The 19,939-nt window shown below is 51.4% G+C and overlaps 8 protein-coding genes across 8 annotated transcripts, besides 1 other annotated feature; 4 read left to right on the top strand and 4 right to left on the bottom strand.

Annotated features, from left to right (window-relative positions):
* Window positions 1-4,708: 4,708 nt before the first annotated feature.
* Window positions 4,709-6,327, top strand: NFIA_072590 (trehalose-6-phosphate synthase; the record flags this gene model as incomplete). The annotated part of the gene is made up of 5 exons (XM_001259241.1): window positions 4,709-5,000; window positions 5,048-5,417; window positions 5,468-5,841; window positions 5,887-6,229; window positions 6,276-6,327. The coding sequence occupies 5 exons, from the start codon at window positions 4,709-4,711 to the stop codon at window positions 6,325-6,327; spliced, it is 1,431 nt and encodes a 476-aa protein (XP_001259242.1).
* A 647-nt stretch (window positions 6,328-6,974) lies between these two features.
* On the top strand, window positions 6,975-8,120 carry NFIA_072580 (short chain dehydrogenase/reductase family protein; the record flags this gene model as incomplete). The annotated part of the gene is made up of 4 exons (XM_001259240.1): window positions 6,975-7,072; window positions 7,122-7,332; window positions 7,385-7,759; window positions 7,812-8,120. 4 exons carry the CDS (start codon window positions 6,975-6,977, stop codon window positions 8,118-8,120), a joined length of 993 nt encoding a protein of 330 aa, XP_001259241.1.
* Window positions 8,121-8,168: 48 nt separating this feature from the next.
* On the bottom strand, window positions 8,169-9,282 carry NFIA_072570 (uncharacterized protein; the record flags this gene model as incomplete). The annotated part of the gene is made up of 2 exons (XM_001259239.1): window positions 8,169-9,212; window positions 9,256-9,282. 2 exons carry the CDS (start codon window positions 9,280-9,282, stop codon window positions 8,169-8,171), a joined length of 1,071 nt encoding a protein of 356 aa, XP_001259240.1.
* A 335-nt stretch (window positions 9,283-9,617) lies between these two features.
* Window positions 9,618-10,932, bottom strand: NFIA_072560 (uncharacterized protein; the record flags this gene model as incomplete). The annotated part of the gene is made up of 3 exons (XM_001259238.1): window positions 9,618-9,993; window positions 10,040-10,583; window positions 10,782-10,932. The coding sequence occupies 3 exons, from the start codon at window positions 10,930-10,932 to the stop codon at window positions 9,618-9,620; spliced, it is 1,071 nt and encodes a 356-aa protein (XP_001259239.1).
* Window positions 10,933-12,774: 1,842 nt separating this feature from the next.
* NFIA_072550 (alkene reductase) lies at window positions 12,775-14,098 on the top strand (the record flags this gene model as incomplete). The annotated part of the gene is made up of 3 exons (XM_001259237.1): window positions 12,775-13,032; window positions 13,079-13,714; window positions 13,766-14,098. The coding sequence occupies 3 exons, from the start codon at window positions 12,775-12,777 to the stop codon at window positions 14,096-14,098; spliced, it is 1,227 nt and encodes a 408-aa protein (XP_001259238.1).
* A 440-nt stretch (window positions 14,099-14,538) lies between these two features.
* NFIA_072540 (SDR family NAD(P)-dependent oxidoreductase) lies at window positions 14,539-15,119 on the bottom strand (the record flags this gene model as incomplete). The annotated part of the gene is made up of 2 exons (XM_001259236.1): window positions 14,539-14,665; window positions 14,710-15,119. The coding sequence occupies 2 exons, from the start codon at window positions 15,117-15,119 to the stop codon at window positions 14,539-14,541; spliced, it is 537 nt and encodes a 178-aa protein (XP_001259237.1).
* A 287-nt stretch (window positions 15,120-15,406) lies between these two features.
* Window positions 15,407-15,426: a microsatellite.
* A 566-nt stretch (window positions 15,427-15,992) lies between these two features.
* erg4A (c-24(28) sterol reductase) lies at window positions 15,993-17,488 on the top strand (the record flags this gene model as incomplete). Its single annotated transcript, XM_001259235.1, has 3 exons — window positions 15,993-16,801; window positions 16,849-17,180; window positions 17,226-17,488. 3 exons carry the CDS (start codon window positions 15,993-15,995, stop codon window positions 17,486-17,488), a joined length of 1,404 nt encoding a protein of 467 aa, XP_001259236.1.
* A 70-nt stretch (window positions 17,489-17,558) lies between these two features.
* NFIA_072520 (transcription factor domain-containing protein) lies at window positions 17,559-19,628 on the bottom strand (the record flags this gene model as incomplete). The annotated part of the gene is made up of 6 exons (XM_001259234.1): window positions 17,559-17,973; window positions 18,018-18,253; window positions 18,301-18,735; window positions 18,781-19,076; window positions 19,126-19,504; window positions 19,563-19,628. The coding sequence occupies 6 exons, from the start codon at window positions 19,626-19,628 to the stop codon at window positions 17,559-17,561; spliced, it is 1,827 nt and encodes a 608-aa protein (XP_001259235.1).
* Window positions 19,629-19,939: the final 311 nt, after the last annotated feature.

The raw sequence follows: 19,939 nt of genomic DNA, 5'->3' as shown, positions 1-19,939 counted from the left end.
TATTCGTTGCACGACCTCGTGGCTGCAGAAGGATCCGAACCCTTCACTCTCCAGCCAGTGCTTAGACCGCAAAAGGCGAGCGAACGGGTGCCATCGAGTTCTGTAGAGTTCCGTTTCTTCATCGTCTGACTGATGGTTACGCTCGACCTCGAACAAGCTTCAGATTCAAGAGTTGTGGCTGGAACTCACTATTCTTCTCCGATAAGGGAGGTTCGTTGTTTCTACACACCAGCAATTTTTGAAAAGATCCTTCTGAAGCGACTGGACATTGCAGGATTTCCCATTAGCTACTAGTCGAAGAGCAACCAGCTGTGCATGAGATCCTTGCTGTCTTGCCAGGGTTTACAAATCTTTCAGAAAATACGCAACCCAGAGACCTTCGGATAAACTGCGCCAGACTGGAATGGATCTTACTCGGGGGCTGGAAGGAGGAGGGGCGGCGGGAAGAGTCCGGGTCCCGCCAAGTCGAGGAGAGCCATCTACAATCTAGCAAGGGCGTTAGGGGCGCAGGGATTCTGATTACGGTGTGATTGTGGACATTTCCTTCGGACTTTGGCATTCTCCAGGATAGAGAGTCTCCTCTGCAGACTCGCAGGCTGCGCAGCTCAGTAGCTCAAATTTTAGCACCTTCTAGCCCGGAGTGGGTAATGCTGGAATTACAAAAGTGTCGAGATTGCTTGCCCAAGCGCAGCTATCACAGCGAGTGCTCAATTAGCCTCTACTACTTGCCAATGATCCTCCGCCGTCTCTGGCGCGCTTTCGTATTTCGCTTAGCTCTCAGCGTGGGAGATTGACATGCCGAACGATCGATGTAACCTTGTAAGATCATACTCTAAGATGAATAGTGTTTCAGTGTTTCGAGATGTCAATCCTGATGAGTGAAGATGACGATAGCTCGGCGAGGGTCAGTGCCATAAGCCGAGGAAAAATGCACGATTTATTCCTCATGTGGACAAGAGGTAATATAGATGGATGCGTCCTGTCTTGATGGCGTGCAGAAAAAGGACCGGATAATATCGACAGCAATTGCTGGGATAGTGTACAACCTGGGCTAGCTAATCGGTCTGCTCCCACTTAACCAGCTCAGCACCCTGCATCAACAAGGGAAGTAATACTTATTGCCACGTTTTACCTCGGTTGATGCCAGAAGACAACGATGTACTCCCAGGATGACCAGATGGAGCCTCACCACTATCGCTCACCATCATCAGAAACGCGAGAGCAGATAAAAGCCACCTGTTCTGGGTCGTATGTTGGTTGGACAACAGGCCTATTGGCCGCAATGACCTTCGCATCGTGATGCTTATCTGGCGGTACATTGCTCATACATTCTCAACCATTGTCAGTGTGCAACCATTGTCTTTTCCGGTCGACACTGACGAATCTAAGTGGACCGGTATATCTCAACCGGGGCTTCATTTTATGCCAGCTGCGTAAGATCTCGTAATATCAGTGATTAATCTCACTATCGGTCGGTCGTGATTTGTGGGAAGCTCCCTATCAATATATTGCTTACTCCATCAGAAGACCGAAGGGTGCTCACTATCAAGGATTCTTCGGCATTCCCCGTCCTTCGTTGGGCTCTGATAACGAGCCCTGCAGGATTAATGACGAGTGCGGAATCACCTTGTGGACAGACAAATGCAGCATGCCCATGCTGGACTTTCCCACAGCCGCGATGGCTGAGACAAGGCAGGGATCTATCTCGTGTTGGCCTATGGTGTATATTCTGCTCAACACGCGGGCTTGTGGGAGGATCAGCGCTGCACTCTCCGTGGGGGAATCTGCTTTTCTGCAACGCTCTACAGCCGTCTCCACTTTGAAGGGCATTCTGCAGCTCGAATTCTCCGATGTTTCACCTAGAAGATCATCAGGAAAAACGGAAGGGATGCCGTGGCTGGAGGGGGATCTTGGCAAGTCCAGGCGCGTTCAAGCGGAGGGAATCTCCAAGGAGCAAATCCGCGGACTAATCTGGCTCTACTCTGTACGATGAATGCCAAGGTCGCGCAGAGTCCGAGAGAAAAATGCCCAAAAGGGCAATAAAGCGCACAGAAACAGCTTGGCATCACCGCGAATGCGAACGTCAGAGTCGGAGAGATGTGGACGAGCAGGTTGCACCAAACGCCAAGTCGCCGTTAGCCCAATAGTGCCCAGTCGGTGGCGTTGCCGAGCCCGAGCATCGCCATGATCTGGTTCAGGACCAATTACGTTGACAGACTGATCGTCTAGATAAAGCCTGGGCATTCTCACATCACTATGGTTCCTTAGGTGGTGGATTGCCAAGGGAGGGGATGACCCACTGCAATTATACGACAGTCAGCTGCGCTCGTTCGAATGGGCAGGTTCTCCGGAGCGCCAATTGAACCATGCAAGACGAACAATGTTATGAAATGTCAACATATATTAAAGCAGTCTGTCGTGAGGCGATTTCCGCGCGTCCTTCCCGCATCACACGACGTTCTTCCAAGATGGATCCAAGAAAGATCGACCGGGTAATCACTCATTAGCCTGTTACTCTCCAATATCCGCATTGTGAGATTCGCGTCTAGCAGATGAAGGGAACTCAGCACTGTACTTGCCGCTAGATATCGGGAGAGAACCTTACTGACCACCATACTCCAGTGGAGGCCACGTCGCTTTCTGACGCTTGCGACCACAGTCCTTCCGCTGCAAACATGATCAGCCCGTATAATGACGCACCGTGATTGCCAAGGGTCACTGGGACACAGTGTATTATGGCGCTAAAGCTCTCTATTCCGGTCAATGCGCCAGGAGAGTGTTCCCAAAAGCAGGATTTCTACCAATGCGACACCGTGCATGCGACCCGACAACACATTGCTCCTACTGAAGATACGACATCTGGGTATGATTTGTACTCACATACGTCTCTAGTGGGTTGCATTACCATCAACATAACACTAATACACGTCTCATTAACAGTCATATGACAGTACCGATTTGTCTATTCGTCAACCCCAGGCCGAACAGCTGCTTGTGCTTCTCAGCAGCGCCGCGTTTGCCCTCGTCTGCCACTCCAAGGCTATGGGTGATCCTAGACGGTTACTATGGCAAATCCGAGGAACATAGGCGAGAACATACTCCTTCAATCCAGCCTGAACTCTGTTTTGGGTCTTTCTTGTCGTCACCTCGTCTCTGGTAAAAAGGTCATGAACGTGATATCCGCCTAATTTGTCGGCAAGGAGATTCTGAGGGGATTCTGAGCGTACTGCTTGGCCTCTGAAACCCAGGGATTGCGCGGGGCACTACCTTCTTGCCAGGGCTTTTTTGGAGGATCGAAACGGATAGACCTGCGGCTCGCAGTCACTGAGAGCGCAGATGGTCTTCAGCGCTAGCGCTACACATTGTGCCTTGAGAAGACATTGTGATTGGAGAAGAATTTCTCATTGTATAGTGTGTGATTTCGATTGACATGGCTACTTCGAACTGCTAGATAGTTTCTGTGCATACCTTCCTTTTGGCTAGTAGACACACTCCCTCGGTACGGCTCAAGTTATCAAACAATTAAACTCGGGGTTTATCCGTTCGCGCAGCTGGTGTTTATGGACAAGAAGTGGAGGATAAACTTGGTGATGACATCAATACCCCACAAATCCCTTATCATAACGTTAATTAGTTGCCATCGGTCTATCGACGGGACAAGTTCTTCAGGGTTTCTAACCGGACTTTGAGAGGCCTATTTGAAGAACTAGGATCCCTAGTGTAATAATAATATGACCTAACCTAAGTGAATAGACTCTCGGTATGCCGAGTAGGACCTAGTTTAGGAACACACGGCATGAAGCAACTTTATCTTCACCCGGGACTATGTACTATTCTTCAAATGGCGCCTCAAGCTAATCTATTCTAACCTACTAGCGTATATGTGCAGCCTCGAACCAGTCTAGAGACTATGATTCTCCCATCCTCAGTGCGCCACGTACGAATTCAAACACCGACATCCCGAGTCTAAGTTGAGATAAAAGTACGAGTGGGGTTAACCGTCAGACCTTTAGAATGCGGATCGACTTCTTCCCAATATTATTTCAGGTTTTAAAGAGGCATTGCCTGATCTACTTTGAGTAGGCTATTATTCCATGTTGCCGTAGGACGGGATTGGTGGAGTGGACTATTGTGGCTGGACCACTGGAGTCAGTTAACGTCATGATGAGGTTATTCCAGCCGATCATCTGTGATCCAATAATCATGAGGGGAATGACTTCTCCACGGTCAACACTCTACTATTATTGAACAATGATCATATCGAGGGGTAGATCAAGGGATAGATATATACAATCCAAGGGACAATCCATTGCCGCTTAAGGAAACGTTGGAAGCTTGGGGTACCTGTACTTTATCTGATTCGAGCACCATCCAGGCGATCCCTCAGCCTTACAGGTTTCAATTTTGCTTTCATACCTTATGACAGGAATCTTCTACCTCTCTAGGGTTGGCAGAATATAACCCGATCAGTGAATGACTACAGTTGACATAGATTACGTCATTTACTGCGGGAGTGCTGCTCACCACCAAGACTCCAGGTCCACGACCCTGCTTGGCTGACGATTCATCCTGACGACAGGGTTTTATATTTTCAGTGAATATAGACTTTCTTGCACTTATACCTACGGCACTACTTGAGTAAATAGTCTGGCGCAGGTAAACTCAACCAAGCACCAAGCCATCACCAACACAACAACACAACATAGTCATGGCGTCTGAAGAACAGAAAAAGCGCGGCTTGATCATAGTCTCCAACCGTCTGCCGCTGTCGCTCAGGAAGGTCGATGGAGGTTTCGAGTCCAGCCTCTCCAGTGGTGGACTGGTGACTGCCCTGTCCGGCTTGACCAACTCGACGACATTCAAATGGTTCGGCTGGCCAGGAGTCAACATCCCCGATCCCGAAGAGCAGAAGAGGGCAGCAGAATCGCTGGAAGAAAAGGGTGCGAAGGGTATCTTTCTGGAGGAGGAGCTGGGACATGCTCATTACAATGGATTCTCGAGTATGTTACCCAACCGAAGTTGGCAGAACCGAGCTGATGTGATCTAGATTCTATTCTCTGGCCCATCCTCCATTATCAGTCTGGTGTCGACTTCAACGAGGATTACTGGAAGGCCTACCAGCGCGTCAACGAGATCTTCGCTGATACGGTCGCCAACGAAGCGCAAGACGGCGATCTGATCTGGGTGCACGACTACCATCTCCTGCTTCTACCTGCGCTCCTTCGTGAGCGCCTCAAGAGCCAGGGGAAGAAGTGTCCGATTGGGTTTACTCTGCACACTCCCTTCCCGGCAGGAGACTTCTGGCGCTCCCTGCCGGTCGAGAAGGAACTGCTCAAGGGTGTTCTTGCGTGCGACGTGATCGGATTCCATACTGAAGAGTACAAGCGGAATTTTACCGAGGCTTGCGAACAGAGTTTGTATGTACCTACTCTTGCAATCTGGACTGGGTCGCGCTGACAGTGAACAGGGGCGCTCAAGCTACAGACAGCAATGGGATCAAATTCGAAGATCACTGTGCTCAGGTCGGTGTATTTGTCGTGGGCATCGATCCCCAGAAGTTTGACAATGCGTTGAAAGACGACGCGGTCATCAAACGTATCCAGGAATTGGACGAGGAGTACAAGGACAAGATCGTCATTGTCGGCGTGGACCGACTGGACTACACCAAGGGTCTCGTGCAGAAGCTGCAGGGATTCGAGGAGTTCCTCAAGGAGAACCCGGAGCTTGCCAAGAAGGTTGTCTTGATCCAGGTTGCGGTTCCCAGTCGCGAGGACGTCAAGGAGTACCAGGAACTCGAAACTGAGATTTCCACCCTCGTCGGGAAGATCTGTGGGACTTATGGTAAGTTTTGTCAGTCTGTTTGCAGTTTCTTTGCTGACCATCCAGCCACCCCGGAGGGCGTACCACTGATCTACATCCACCGCTCCGTCTCCTTCCCCGAGCTGACAGCGCTGTACTGCGTCGCCAAAGCCTGTCTCATCACCTCTCGACGGGACGGCATGAACCTTGTGGCCTCCGAGTACGTCGCCTGTCAGGAAGATCGATATGGCGTGCTGGTTCTTTCGGAACTGGCGGGCGCAGCGTCTTTCATGGGCCATGGCAGTGTCACCTTCCATCCCTCCAGCACTCGCGAGCTCGCCGATGCCATCCACCAGGCGGTCACGATGGACGACGAGGAGAAGAAGCGGCGTTACAAAGAGCTAAGCGAGTTTGTCACGACTCATACGAGGTACGTCGATCTGCTGGCTGTAGAGGTACATGACTGACAAAAGCAGTGCCAAATGGGGCCAGACCTTTGTGGATACTCTGGCGAAGCATTCGTCTTGAACAGGTCTCCGGGCTTGTTCTAATGTCTTACGAGTTATGATTGACGTGGTATCTCGTTATGTCATTCGACGTCAACTGGTTCATGCAGGGCGCCTGTTATTTCCTTCCACTGATAATTCAAATATTACTTTAATGGAACGATACACGACGGCAGCGTATCACCAATCCTTGTAAGGTGTAGGACTGTATATTACATGAACATAGTCTACACTACATCACCTCAATCATTAAATACGTTGACTAGCAATCAATTAAGAAAGTTATTGGTACGCAGACCTGAAAGACGTCCATATAGAGAAGTTGTATAGTATTCAGTAAGTTTGAGATGTCATACGATGCCATACCATCCATGCAGCTATACAGCAACCAATAAATCGACCACGGGCAAGAAACAAGCAATATCCACCGTTATCTCATTCTGCAGAATAGACCAGTTACTGTCCTATATGAGACAATGTCATTGTATGAAATCCTGCTACAGCGACATCTGATCTTGGCGGTGCTCTGATATCATCGTGACGATCATCTAGTCTAACAATAATATAACAAGCACTCACCACTCACTCACCAGCTAGTGTAGCAAGAGCATACCAATTCCATCAACCAAACCAATCTACCTACCTAGTAATAATAATCTAATCTACAAAATGCAATCCGTCCTCCAACCCGTAATCGGTCCCAAAAAGGAGATCCACGATCTCACCGGCCGAGTCGCCCTAGTGACCGGCGGAGCCCTGGGTATCGGGTAAGTCAATCATCCTTCTTTTGCAGTATATCCCACTAAAGCAACGCAGATATGAAATCTCCCGTGCGTTTGTCCTCAACGGCGCGCGCGTCATCATGGTCAACCGCAAAGAAGAACAAGGCCAGTCCGCCATCGACAAAATCAAAGAGGAGGCTGGCGCAGACGCAAAAATCGAGTGGATCCCCTGCGACATGGGCAATCTGAATGAAATTAAGGAGGTATTTTCTGGGATCCGGGAGAGGGAGAGTAGACTCGACTTGGTACGAGCACGTTAGCCACGAGGATAAATTGCGCCAATGCTGACGCGAACAGCTCATCCTCTCCGCGGGCATCAATGTCAACCAGTACGGCGAGACAACCGACGCGCTAGACCGACACTTCGAGGTGAATTTCCTCGGCCAGTTCTACGTCGTTAACCAGCTTTGGCCTCTGCTGCGCAAAACGGCGAAGATGCCGGGTACGCCGCCGCCGCGGGTAGTCTTCGAGTCGTCTGAGCAGCACCGCAATGCGCCCAAGGTGGTGCATTTCGGGTCTGTGGACGAGATCAACAATCCCGAGATCGGCAGCACGGAGGTCTACGGCCGGACGAAGCTGGCGATTATCCTGGGGGTCAAGTATGGACTGCTTGAGAAGGTGATTAAGCCGAATAAGGATAACATTTATGCGCTTTCGGTGCATCCTGGCGCGGTGCGTACTTTCCTTTTATCCTACTGTCGGGTGAATAGCTAATTGTAGACAGGTCAACACGGCGATGCAACAGCAGTGGAAAGACGCGTACCCCGGTTTGCTCGGCAAGCTGCTCACGACTGCGATGCTGGCTGTGGGCCGGAACGTCGAGCAGGGTTCGTACAGTGCCTTGTATGCGGCGACGAGTCCAGAGATTGAAGAGAGGGGGTGGAATGGGTACTACTTTAGCGATGTGGCACAGCCGGGGAAGGAGTCGGCGCAAGCGTCGGATCCGATGCTGGGGGCTGCGCTGTGGGATTTGAGTCATCGGCTCATTAAGGAGAAGGTTGGGGAGGATGGACTGGTGGATTGGAATGCTTAATCGCCATATAGTAACGGTCATCCAATAAACTTGCCTAGAGGTAATCCACTAGGTACGCTGTATCCTCTCCCCCCGTATCCGCTCTCTCGCAAGCTTCTCCCTCTTTCTCCTCTCCCGCCGACACTGAGAGATAGCCGCAAACATATTAAACACATAAATCCCACTGAACAACATCCCCAACACGCCCAGAAAGACGGCGACCACCACAATCGACAGAATCACAAACCCATACGTCGTATCCTGGAAGGCCGCGTTGCCATTCAACCGCGGCACATCCGCGGCCACCTGCATAGCGGACAACACCAGCGAGAAAACCGCGAAAATCATCAACATCCAGGCAAAGTTGCGCTCGTAGAACACCACGTACCGGTTATACCCGTACAGATAGCCGCGGATGAAATGCGACAGGAAGAACCGCACGCGATAGATGGTGTTGATGCGGCCGAGGCGCAGCTCGCCGAACTGGTAGCGCTTGTTGACTGTGTCAAGGGCGTTGACGTCAACGTGCGCGTAGAACTCGGTGATGAAGGCCTTCCACCAGGGCCAGGTGAGATCTTTGGGGATGAGGCTGTGGTCGTGTGCGAGCTGCAGGTCCAGCGGGGTGCAGATCAGCCACATGTACGAGAGGAGGAGGCCGGTTGCGGATTCGTGCAGTGTCCGTGATGAGCAGAGATGGCGTGTCCAGAAGTCGTGGTCCAGGATGTACTCTGGCAGAGGTTTGACGAGCAGCTGGGTGGAGAATCTTAGGAGGTGCAGGTCTGCGCGCTCGGTTGGGATGATCTCGAAGCCCATCATTTTCTGGCGCAGGAGGGGCCGCGCGTTCATCGGTCGGCCGGCCATCCAGAGCAGATTGTGGATGATGTTGACTCGTGAGAGATCCAGATCCATGCTGAGGAAGGTTTGGATGTCGTCTTGCACGAGGAAGACAAGGTGGTCTGCTGTGCGAGAGATGGTTGGTAGCGTCAGCAGCACATCTTGACTGCGGTCGGTGGTTTCAGTGACGCTGCCATCTTTCGGTGGAGGACTATTTCCTCCGGTCTCTTGCTTTCTGGAATCGTGCAGAGACCGCGAGAAGGGAGGTTGTAGTTGAGTCTGTCCATGTTATTAGTGGCCGTAATAGAGTGAGGCCACGTACCTTTTCAGCTTCAGCCACTTCAGCCATCGAGCTTGTTCTTTGCCAAAGGAGACAAGTGACACGTTAAGTTAGGAGGATGCTAAGCATTTATGTCTAATGTTGTGTAGTACAGATGATGTGATGACGGAACGAGCATTGATCGCTGGGATGCATCATGCGGCTGAGACGAGGCTGGGTGGCTGGGCATTGTTAACTCAGCTGGACAATCACATTGTACAACCCCTGATAATTGATTCGACAGGAATAAACTAGAATTAATGTTTGACTTGACATGTTTCACATGTTTAAATGTTATGCCAGTCTAATGTACAAATTATAAACGCAGTGCTATCAGAAAACCACCCAAGTATATATGCGAAACATCAATAGCGAGACGGATGACTATTGTCACTCCCGCTACGACTACGATTCCCATCCAATACCTCAACTGTCTGCGACACATCGACCGTCTTATGAATACCAAGCGCTGCATCGCGCGACTCGCCGTCGACAGCGCCCGCGTACGAGATCAAATGGCTCTGATCGCAGCCAAACTCGGTCGGATCCACGTAGGTCTCGGACTTCGAAAGCCCCTTGGAGAGACGCTTCTTGGTTGCCGGTTTCACATGACCCAGTTGCACGGACGACTCCTGCTCGGGGTATCGGGTGGAGCTGTAGCCGGTCTTGCGCGCTCGATTGATGAGGAGGTTGATGCTCGGTAGACAGGCGCAGATGAGGCCGACGCCTCCTTCGGCGTTTCTGCTAGAGTCAGAGAAGACCATAAAACGGGAGAGGGGCGACATACCCTGACATAATGATGCAGGTGAAGAAGATGGTCATATCCGTTGTGTTACCGTCGCGCAGCACGAGAATCAGCCGGTAGATACTAAACGCCGTGGCCAGGCCACCCGCAGACAGAATCCCTATCACCCGGAGTTTCTTGTTGCGCGACATCTGCAGCGACCAGGTCAAAGGTAGCGGAAGGATGAGGATAATCAGATCGCTGACGACACTGATGACCGAGTCGGCTAGCAGAGCGGCGCTCTGGTCGAGACAGCGCCGTCCTGCTGTGCCCTCCCAATAGGATGGAATGGGATCGCACATGCGGATCTTAACGATCTCGGCGATGATGTAGTAGATGCACAGGCACCCGAGGAGGACGTAGATGAAGATGATCTTGCTTCGGTACGGGGCGAAAATGCGGATGATGATGGAGAGGAGGGCGATTTTGACGAAGAGCGCCATGGGACAGTAGAGGACGGTGGCGATGTAGCAGAATTTATAGTACGCGACAATCATTGCCGAGTCATGAATGTCGGATTGATGGTATCCGCCGCCATGCTGCCCGACTATCACGGTTAGATGGGTCGAGACGATACAGAAAGGGTGGCCTACTAATGATGGCGATGGCGCAGTATCCCATGAAGAGGGCCTACATGATGTTAGAAGATCGCAATGGCAGAGAGTCAAGCAACTTGCCCATGCGATGAGACATGACCCTACTGAGGTTAGCATTCTTCTGTTGAGTGCAATCGGCCAGCACGTACCGTCTTCAAGTACCGAAAAGTGGCGGAACCATAAGCGGACGGACAGCCGCATGGCCACGAAGATGGTGACGATGGGTATACACAGACATTGTGTCACCAGATTGACCGTGTGCAGGACATCCACAGGCTGTTGGGTGGCGTCTGCACTCATTATGTCCGTCAAGTGGGCATGACGCAGAGGGCAGGAGGACGAAATAAGAATCCCGAATCGAAATCCAACAGATCGGAAAGGGACTGAGGTAAAGGAGGCTTATCCGGGCGGTCCCAGATATGTATATTAGTGTATATTAGCCCGAATGTTCCGCTCAATCTAGTCAATGCTGTTTAATTGTAGTGTAGCCTGTTTCCTTCTGCTGCCGATCCCACCGGAGTCCACTATGCAGCCGACCCGCCGTTCAAGATTTTCATAGAAAGTTTTCCTATGAGGGAGACATGTGATAGGCTGAACTCCGGCCATTATGAAGAGAATTGCCATCATGCATTTTTATTCTCGCGCATCCTTCTTGTTTCAGCATACTTCGTAGTGGGAACTGGATGGGGAAATGGCATGGCGGCGTCACGTTCGTTCGAGCCAGATCGATCGTGCGAGGGGAATGGGCAATAGACCAGAACTATTTTGGCGCCATTAAGCGTACCTGCAGAGTATGGCACAGACAGGGAAATGATGAACACCTGGCCAAGCGCTATCCCGCGTGCATCACCGCATCTCTCTACATAGTACAGAGTACGGCATATCTGAGACAGTCGTTCGATCTCTCCATGTCTCACTTCTACTATACTGCCGCAGATCGCCCTCAACGATCCTATTGTAGATTCTAATAGTAATAGACAACAGGAACTTTAATCAATCGAGATGAAAGCATCAAGTTGACTAGCAACGCCCCAAGCCGTAGTGCGGAAAATTTGCCATGATCTGCAGGCTTGTCGCCATCTCGTATTAAAACCTTGGGCATGAAGGATTCGAGCCGTCTTGAGTCGTAGCTCTAGACTGAGCAACGGAGCGAATTGGATAATTGACATGTGAGGGAAGAATAAAAGATAGGCGCGATGGTCTTGGGTGGACTGGACTATTTCCTTAGTCGAGGCTAGTTAGCAGAGAAATACGAGATGGCGCCGAGGCCGCGGCAAGAAGAGATGGACAACCGAAGCTTTTCCGGGTGAGATCATTGGTTCATATCACAATAGCCCCGTTCCTAAGACGAATGGGTCTTCCGATTGGGATATTCGGCCGCCAACAATTGGGAACAAAGTTTGACGGCTGCTGTAGTCTGACGTCCTCGCTTCCAGTTTAAGTGACGAACTGGAAAGGAATTGATTTCCTTCTCTTGTCAAGCACACTAGTCGAATAGCCCGTATTGATCATCGTTTGAATCGTGCTCGTATGTTGGGTATCAAACCGGACGCAGACGACACGTATGCCGAACTTGATGATCTCCGTCCATTGACTTAGTAAAGTCTACTCCGTACGGAGTATTGCAAATCCAATTCCAGTTGACTGATCTGAAACTTTTATTTATCAAACTATTTGTCTCCTTGTGGTGTTGGCAGAGGATTTAAAAATGGCTGCGGAGCCCATGGGTGGAGAGACCGAGACAAGCCCACCTGGTGCTCCATCCGTTCCATCCCCAGCGCGAAATGGTTGGACAATCCGCTATTTCCTGGCCTCCTGTCAATTGGCGTTATTTCCAGCCTAAAACTTATCTAGAAATCCATTAGTTCATCAAAATGGTCTGCCGTTTCAAGGGAACCGAGGAGGGGCAGAGACTCCATGCTGCTCCCGAGTTATGGCCACTATGTCCTTCGTTTCATCTCCACCATAAATCCTATTATCAATCCTGCAACCAATTCTTCAAACTTCCCTTTTTGATCAGTCCATGGTTCGTCTTCCTTGGTAAAGCTACACATCATTCAGCGGTCGATCCACCGCCGCAGAGTCACTGTTTGTCATCCGTAGTTACGGTTTAGGTTGCCCGACCAGAGCAGCACGGCCAAAATGACCATCCGCAAGCTCAACGGCGAAGAGTCGATGCTCTTCCAGCCCCTGGAGATTGCAAACGGCAGGATTCGCCTCTCGCATCGGGTGGTCCATGCTCCCATGACGCGCAACCGGGGCGTTCCGCTCAATCCCACCAGCACCGCGGAGCAGCCCAATCGTATCTGGTATCCGGGCGATCTCATGGTCAAGTACTATCGCCAGCGCGCCACCCCGGGCGGATTGATCATCTCCGAGGGTGTTCCGCCGTCGTTGGAGGTTTGTACCTTTCAGTCTGTCAGAACACGGCTAACCCTGACCACAGAGCAATGGCATGCCCGGTGTCCCCGGTCTTTGGACCCCCGAACAGGTCGCCGGCTGGAAGAGGGTCGTCGACGCCGTGCACGAACAAGGCGGCTACATCTACTGCCAGCTGTGGCACGCAGGTCGTGCCACCATCCCGCAGATGACAGGCTCGCCGGCTGTCTCAGCCTCCGCCACGGTCTGGGACTCACCGACTGAATGCTACTCTCACCCTCCTGTGGGATCCACCGAGCCGGTGCGGTACGCGGACCATCCGCCCATCGAGCTCACCATCCCGCATCTGAAGCAGACCATCCGCGATTACTGCAATGCGGCCAAGACAGCCATGGAGATTGGCTTCGACGGTGTCGAGCTGCACGCGGGCAATGGGTATCTACCCGAGCAGTTTCTGAGCTCCAACGTCAACAAGCGCACGGATGAGTACGGTGGCTCGCCGGAGAAGCGCTGTCGGTTTGTCCTTGAGCTTATGGATGAGTTGGCGGCCACGGTGGGCGAGGACAATCTGGCTATCCGTCTCTCGCCATTCGGACTGTTCAACCAGGCGCGCGGCGAGCAGCGCGTGGAAACCTGGACTTTCCTCTGCGAATCGCTGAAAAAGGCGCATCCAAATCTGTCGTATGTCAGTTTCATTGAACCGGTGAGTTTCCTACAATACAACCCTGATTGGCCACAGCTCTAACCTGTCCAGCGCTATGAGCAAATCTTCAGCTACGAGGAAAAGGACAACTTCCTCCGCAGTTGGGGGCTGTCCGACGTTGATCTGAGCAGCTTCCGCAAGATTTTTGGAACAACTCCCTTCTTCTCGGCCGGAGGCTGGGACCAGAGCAATTCCTGGGGCGTACTGGAAGACGGCCGGTACGATGCGCTGCTGTACGGACGCTACTTCACTAGTAACCCCGATCTTGTCGAGCGGTTGAGGAAGGGCATCCCCTTCACGCCGTACGATCGTTCGCGGTTCTACGGTCCGTTTGAGGATAATGCTAAATGCTACGTGGATTATCCGCCGGCTACTCTTTCTTAACATGTTCATAGATGTATATAGCGATTGAAAAGACTTTACTGCCGACGAACATATTATGCTGCCAACCCTCCATCTACCACCATTGCTTCTCCACACATGTAGCTGCTCATGGGCGAAGCGAGAAATAGAATCGCATTGGCAATCTCGTCTGCCACTGCAGGACGTCCCAGAGGAATCATCGCGAATTGCGAGTCGAGAGCGCCGCATTCGATCGATCGACTTATCATAGGCGTTTCCACCCATCTGAACCGTTAGTAGAGTACTAATACCTATAGAGACTGCATACCCAGGACATATGGCGTTGATACGAATGCCATCTCCGGCATACGATTTAGCGTCCTACTTCGTCAGCTCGTCTCATCACACATTGGTTGGCTTACCATCTTGGTCATCCCCACAACAGCTATCCGACTCGTTAGCATAATCCAGACCACCAGGGTCTAACGGAACGCACCATGCTTCGCAGCCACATAAGGCGCAATCGCAATTCCCCCCGGAGGCGCCCTAACCCCATACATCGACGCGACATTGACAATCGTGCCGCGTCCTTCGCGCGCTCCTCGAGAACTACATCCTCAGCGCAAGCAGACCAAAATCACAGCAACACATACTCCTGCTTCAACATCTGCCGGATCAACGCCCGCTGACACATCCACACCCCCGTCTGATTGATATCAATCACCCTCTGCCACTCCGACAGCTCCGTCTCATGCGACGGACCCGGCTTGCCACTGATCCCCGCTGCATTCACCCCGATATCAATCTGTCCGAATTCCTCCGCCGTCTTGCGGACAGCATCCTCGACGGAGGCTTCGTCTGTGACGTCCACTTGCAAGAGCGCAACGCGGAGCTGCGCATGCTCAGAGAGTAGTTCACTTTTCGTCTCCTCGAGGAGTGCGAGGTTGACGTCTAGCAGTGCGAGCGCGCTAATCCCGTTGCTTGCGAGGACGTGCGCGGTGGCTTTGCCGATGCCTGATGCGGCGCCAGTGATGAATGCGGTTCCTTGGACTTGGGACGCCATAATTCTGTGCATTTGTTGAGTGGTGAGGATGATGAGGATAGGGACGGGATGGGGATCTGGCGCTATTTAAACGCGGGGTAAGCACAGCATGAAATGTTGACTCCGATTGCCTTATGAGCTTTGTGTTACGCTTTCGCTGGTTTTGTTCAGCTGATGTCTATCTTGGGCTCAGTGAATGAATTTGATCACTATTGCTTGTTGCTTGTTGCTTATTACTTATCTGGTTGAGGTGGTTTGTTCTCAGGTTATAACTGAGGTAGCATTGTCTGGGTGTCATCTTAAGTGTACAGCAGCAGCAGCAGCAGCATCACTCTTAAAGCTGTAATAGATGATACCAAGGCTTATAATGTAGTCTTGTAGACATTATATTAATGTAAATGATTGTCTGTTATAAAAGCAATGGTTGTAAGCATAACCTGAGATTGGTGTTGTACTCATCTAATATATATTTACCCTCCACGGACTCTCTGAAGCTTGCACACCTGAGTTCACAAGACAGGAGTATGATACTGCACAACCGATTAAATTTCTGAATGCATATCTGCGTATCAGGCGAGATCCAGTTTCAATATAATTCTTAAATTCACAAATTTCTATGGTTCCACTGCAACGCAGAAGATGAACCGTGGTCGCCGCGTTCGCCGCGGTCTCCGCGGGGCCCGTGGTGACCGGGCCGTTGTGGATGAAGTCCTGGTTTGATAGCAATAGTATCTAGGGGTCGCGTTCTTGCAAGAGGATATAAGTGAAGTCTTGCTTCTTGGAGCATTTGATACAGAGTTCAATTGTTGCGAATGAACTATGGTATGTGCTCGTCACTCCGTACTTGGTGAACAGGCAATTGACTTCGGAGTACAATAGACCATTGAAAGCAAAATGGCAGCAAAAGATCAGAAAAGCCGCGATAATGCCTCCCGATCTGATACCAAAGTTGAATTCGAGTTCGGCGGTGCCCCCGGCGTAACCCTAGCCATGATCGGCTTCCCGCTGCTGATGTACTACATGTACATCGGTGCAGTCCTCTACGATGGCCACCTTCCCACCCCTGAAGAAGGACAATCATGGACAGACTTCCTCTCGCACCTCGTCAGCCTCGCATACACCCATGCCTATCCTACCCGAAAAGCGTGGACGATCTACTGGACCTTTCTCATCCTCGAAGGCGCCGGGTACCTGTACCTCCCGGGCGTATACGGCAAGGGAAAACGGCTACCCCATCTTGGTGGGAAACAGCTGCCGTACTACTGCTCCGCCGTGTCGTCGTGGTATGTCACTATTGCCGCCGCATTGGCACTGCACTTCACCGGTGTATTCAAGCTGTACACCCTCATCGACGAGTTCGGACCCCTCATGTCCGTCGCAATCTGCTCGGGATTCCTCGTGTCGATCGTGGCGTACATTTCTGCTCTGGTGCGGGGAGCGGAGCACCGCATGACAGGATCGCATGTATATGACTTTTTCATGGGCGCGGAGCTGAACCCCCGGCTGTTCGGCTGGTTGGATTTCAAGATGTTCTTCGAAGTCCGCATTCCGTGGTTCATCCTGTTCCTGTTGACGCTGGGAACGGCCCTGAAGCAGTTCGAGGAGTATGGCTTTGTCGCTGGGGAGGTGCTCTTTTTGCTCATGGCCCATTTCCTGTATGCCAACGCCTGCGCCAAGGGCGAGGAGTTGATCATCACCAGCTGGTTCGTTTGCTTTCCTCGTGAAGCCACAGAGTGCTGACTTTGGACAGGGATATGTACTATGAAAAGTGGGGATTCATGCTCATCTTCTGGAATTTGGCCGGCGTCCCCATGAGCTACTGCCACTGCACGCTTTATTTGGCATCCCATGACCCATCCACTTACCACTGGAACCCCTGGGTTCTGGCCGTGTGGGCCGTTGCATACTTGTTCATGTATTGGGTCTGGGATACCTGCAACAGCCAAAAGAACTTTTTCCGCGCGCAGGAACGCGGCGTCACCGTCGACCGCAAGTCTTTCCCCCAGTTGCCCTGGAAGTACGTCGAGAATCCTCAGTCCATCCCGACAAAGACCGGCGATTCAATCCTATGCAGCGGATGGTGTAAGTGATCTCTCCGGGCGCAAATTACACAGCTGACAAAGGTAGATGGCATGGCGCGCAAGGTGCATTATACATGTGACCTGTTCTTCGCTATTTCCTGGGGCCTCATTACCGGGTTCGATTCGCCGTTCCCCTGGTTCTATTCTTGCTTCTTCACCGTTATGATTATCCATCGCGCGAGGCGGGATATCAACCGCTGCCGGGAGCGATACGGGGAGGCTTGGATGGAGTATGAGCGCCGGGTCCCTTATCTCTTTATCCCAGTAAGTTTCGCTGATATGCTTCACAAGGATAAGCTGACAGTTTAGTACGTCATTTGAGGCACCCTGTAGACTAGAAGGAGCAACGTTGAGTTATACGATAGACAGATAGCTGCAGTCAAGTCTCATTCATGTAGTCAGAGTTTAATATATCCATCACTGAACGATGTGTCCCGATGAAATCATTGAGGAACATGGAGATGTCAGTGCTGTTCATATGCGAGTCAAACACATTTTCCGGCCATTCAACGTTGGGTAGAGCGATGTTGCTATCTAGAGCCGGCATGACAAGCGATCCGTCCCGGTGTTGTGTGAGGCCTTCTAGCGTTTCTTCCGAGTCTACGAGAATCTGAGCCGTCCTAGAGAAAGCCGCGCAGATTGTGTAAAGACGGTCCGAGCCACGGGAGAGTCCCTTGAATAGTTCCAAGGATTGAACTGTGTCCTGCAACAAAGCCAGATCGAACGTGCTCGCCGTCGTGATGGCATGTATGAAGACGATGACGAATGGTGTGAATGATGGATACAATAGAATCCTATTCCATTAGTGCGATGTTAGGTGAGGGTGGGAATGGCATACCAATTGACATATTCAGTTTGCTTATGGGTCTTCCGGTTGCGAAAATACGTAAAGCACTCCAGGTGACTCTGCAGGGCCCGCATCGCCGCCTCGTAGCATTGAGAGGTGATGGCCATGGCATTACTGGCCCGCGTCTGCGCCCGAAGTATTACGGTCATGACGGAGTGCGTGATGAAATCCGCGCAGGCAGCCATTCCGTGAAGCGACTCCGCGTAGAGTCCTTGGCTCACATCGATCTGGCCAAGGTTGGTAAAAGTACATCGTCAACGATCGAGACACTTACCCCCAGAAGGCGTTCGCGAACCAGCATCAAGTCATTCGATAGCTCTTCTATTGACTTCAACCTTTCCGATTCAGTAGCCTGAGTCGCCGAGGTCGAGTAAAGCCGATCGTAGATGCGCCCTTGTAGAGTTGCAAAATCAATCGTAGTGAGAGTCATCAGGTCCCAGGGGCGGTACTGCGGGTTGTCTGATGGTGCAAAGAACTCTGCATCAATGTCATGGTTCTGGAAATGCGAAGCTAATCCGAGATTCAATGACAGATTCTTGTCAATGGTATACAACGACCAGAAGGCATGGCGTTTGGCGTCAGCGACCGGGACAGGATCGTGTTTGAGGGCGGCACTTCGGTGGAGACCCATGCTTTGACACATATTAAACGCCAAAGCGAGGTAGGTCCAGCACAGCTGGAGATCAGACTCTTCTTGAGCTTTGATGATCTGAACATGAATTAGTTGCGTCCGGTAGAAGTCCGAAGTACATACCCCGATCAGCAGAGCCTGGACTTTCTGAAGTGTCGGATCACACATCATCTCGTAGCTTTTCAGCCCGGCCAAGAAGTGACGCTCGCAGAACCCTGCGTACGCTGCGAGGTCAAACCGTGCAAGATCCGAACACTCCTCATGGAGATAGTCGCGAATAATGTAGTATAACAAGCCATGCAGAAGAGTCAGAGAGCCCGCCGGGATAGGATCTACTGGAAAGTAGATCGCATGACACAATGACTCAATTTGGCGAACGTCTCTCCATGAATGGACGGTCAAAAAGAAGGGCGGTTGCACTTTAGCTGGGTCAACACAGACCAGAAACCGAGCGAGAAGTCTGAATACCTTTGACTTTTTTAATCAGAGTAATGAGAAACTCTTGAGGTAGAAGTTCAACCTTCGCCTGCGAAAGCGGCTCGATAACTGTGGACGATCCCTGCTGCCGGTCGAGACTGTTCCTAAGGGAAGACAAGACTGCTGAAACATGGGCATCCACTCTTCCTGGCTGCGATGTTGCAACAGCGGAGAAAGCTGCATCTCTAGCAATGATAACCTCGTTGTTGAAGGATGATTGACCTTCAAAAAGAGGCGCAGAGGGAGTAGACGGGATGTCCACAGCTGCAGGATGAGTGGATTGAGGTATTGGGAGGGAAGAGGGAGACTGGGTAATCTGCTGCAGAGTGTTTTGAATGGCTGCTAGTTGCTCTTGTAGCGCATCGATTTTCTTTTCACTGAATAAAATATCAATACGTCACTTGGCCAGGGGCTTTGGTATTTCATACTATTGTCCCGAGGCAGTCCTTTGCGGCGGGTCTGGAGTGCTCGCAGTGACACCATTCGCCCGACATGGGATCCCAAGTGCGCCACAACTGGAGCATGGAATGGCTTTATTGCATTTGATCTATGTTGATCAGCCCTGCTCGGCCAAATGAAGGAATTTCGATTACCTTTCTCTGTCGGCAATTGTCGCACTGTGCCCGTCCAGATCAGTGCTATCCTAGTCTGCCTGTGGGGTCGAAACGTACCGCGCGGGCTCGAAATGAGTTGCGAACTCCCGGGTTGGTCCTGTCTGTCATGAGGACAATCTTACTCTTGATGATTTCGCATCGATTCTCGCTCGCAGGATGGTCCTATTCGATGCGACGAAATGATGGCGCGA

Source organism: Aspergillus fischeri, genomic scaffold (genome assembly GCF_000149645.3).
Source record: "Aspergillus fischeri NRRL 181 1099437636264 genomic scaffold, whole genome shotgun sequence".
NCBI classification, from domain to species: domain Eukaryota; kingdom Fungi; phylum Ascomycota; class Eurotiomycetes; order Eurotiales; family Aspergillaceae; genus Aspergillus; species Aspergillus fischeri.
This window is presented reverse-complemented; position numbering and strand designations above follow the sequence as displayed.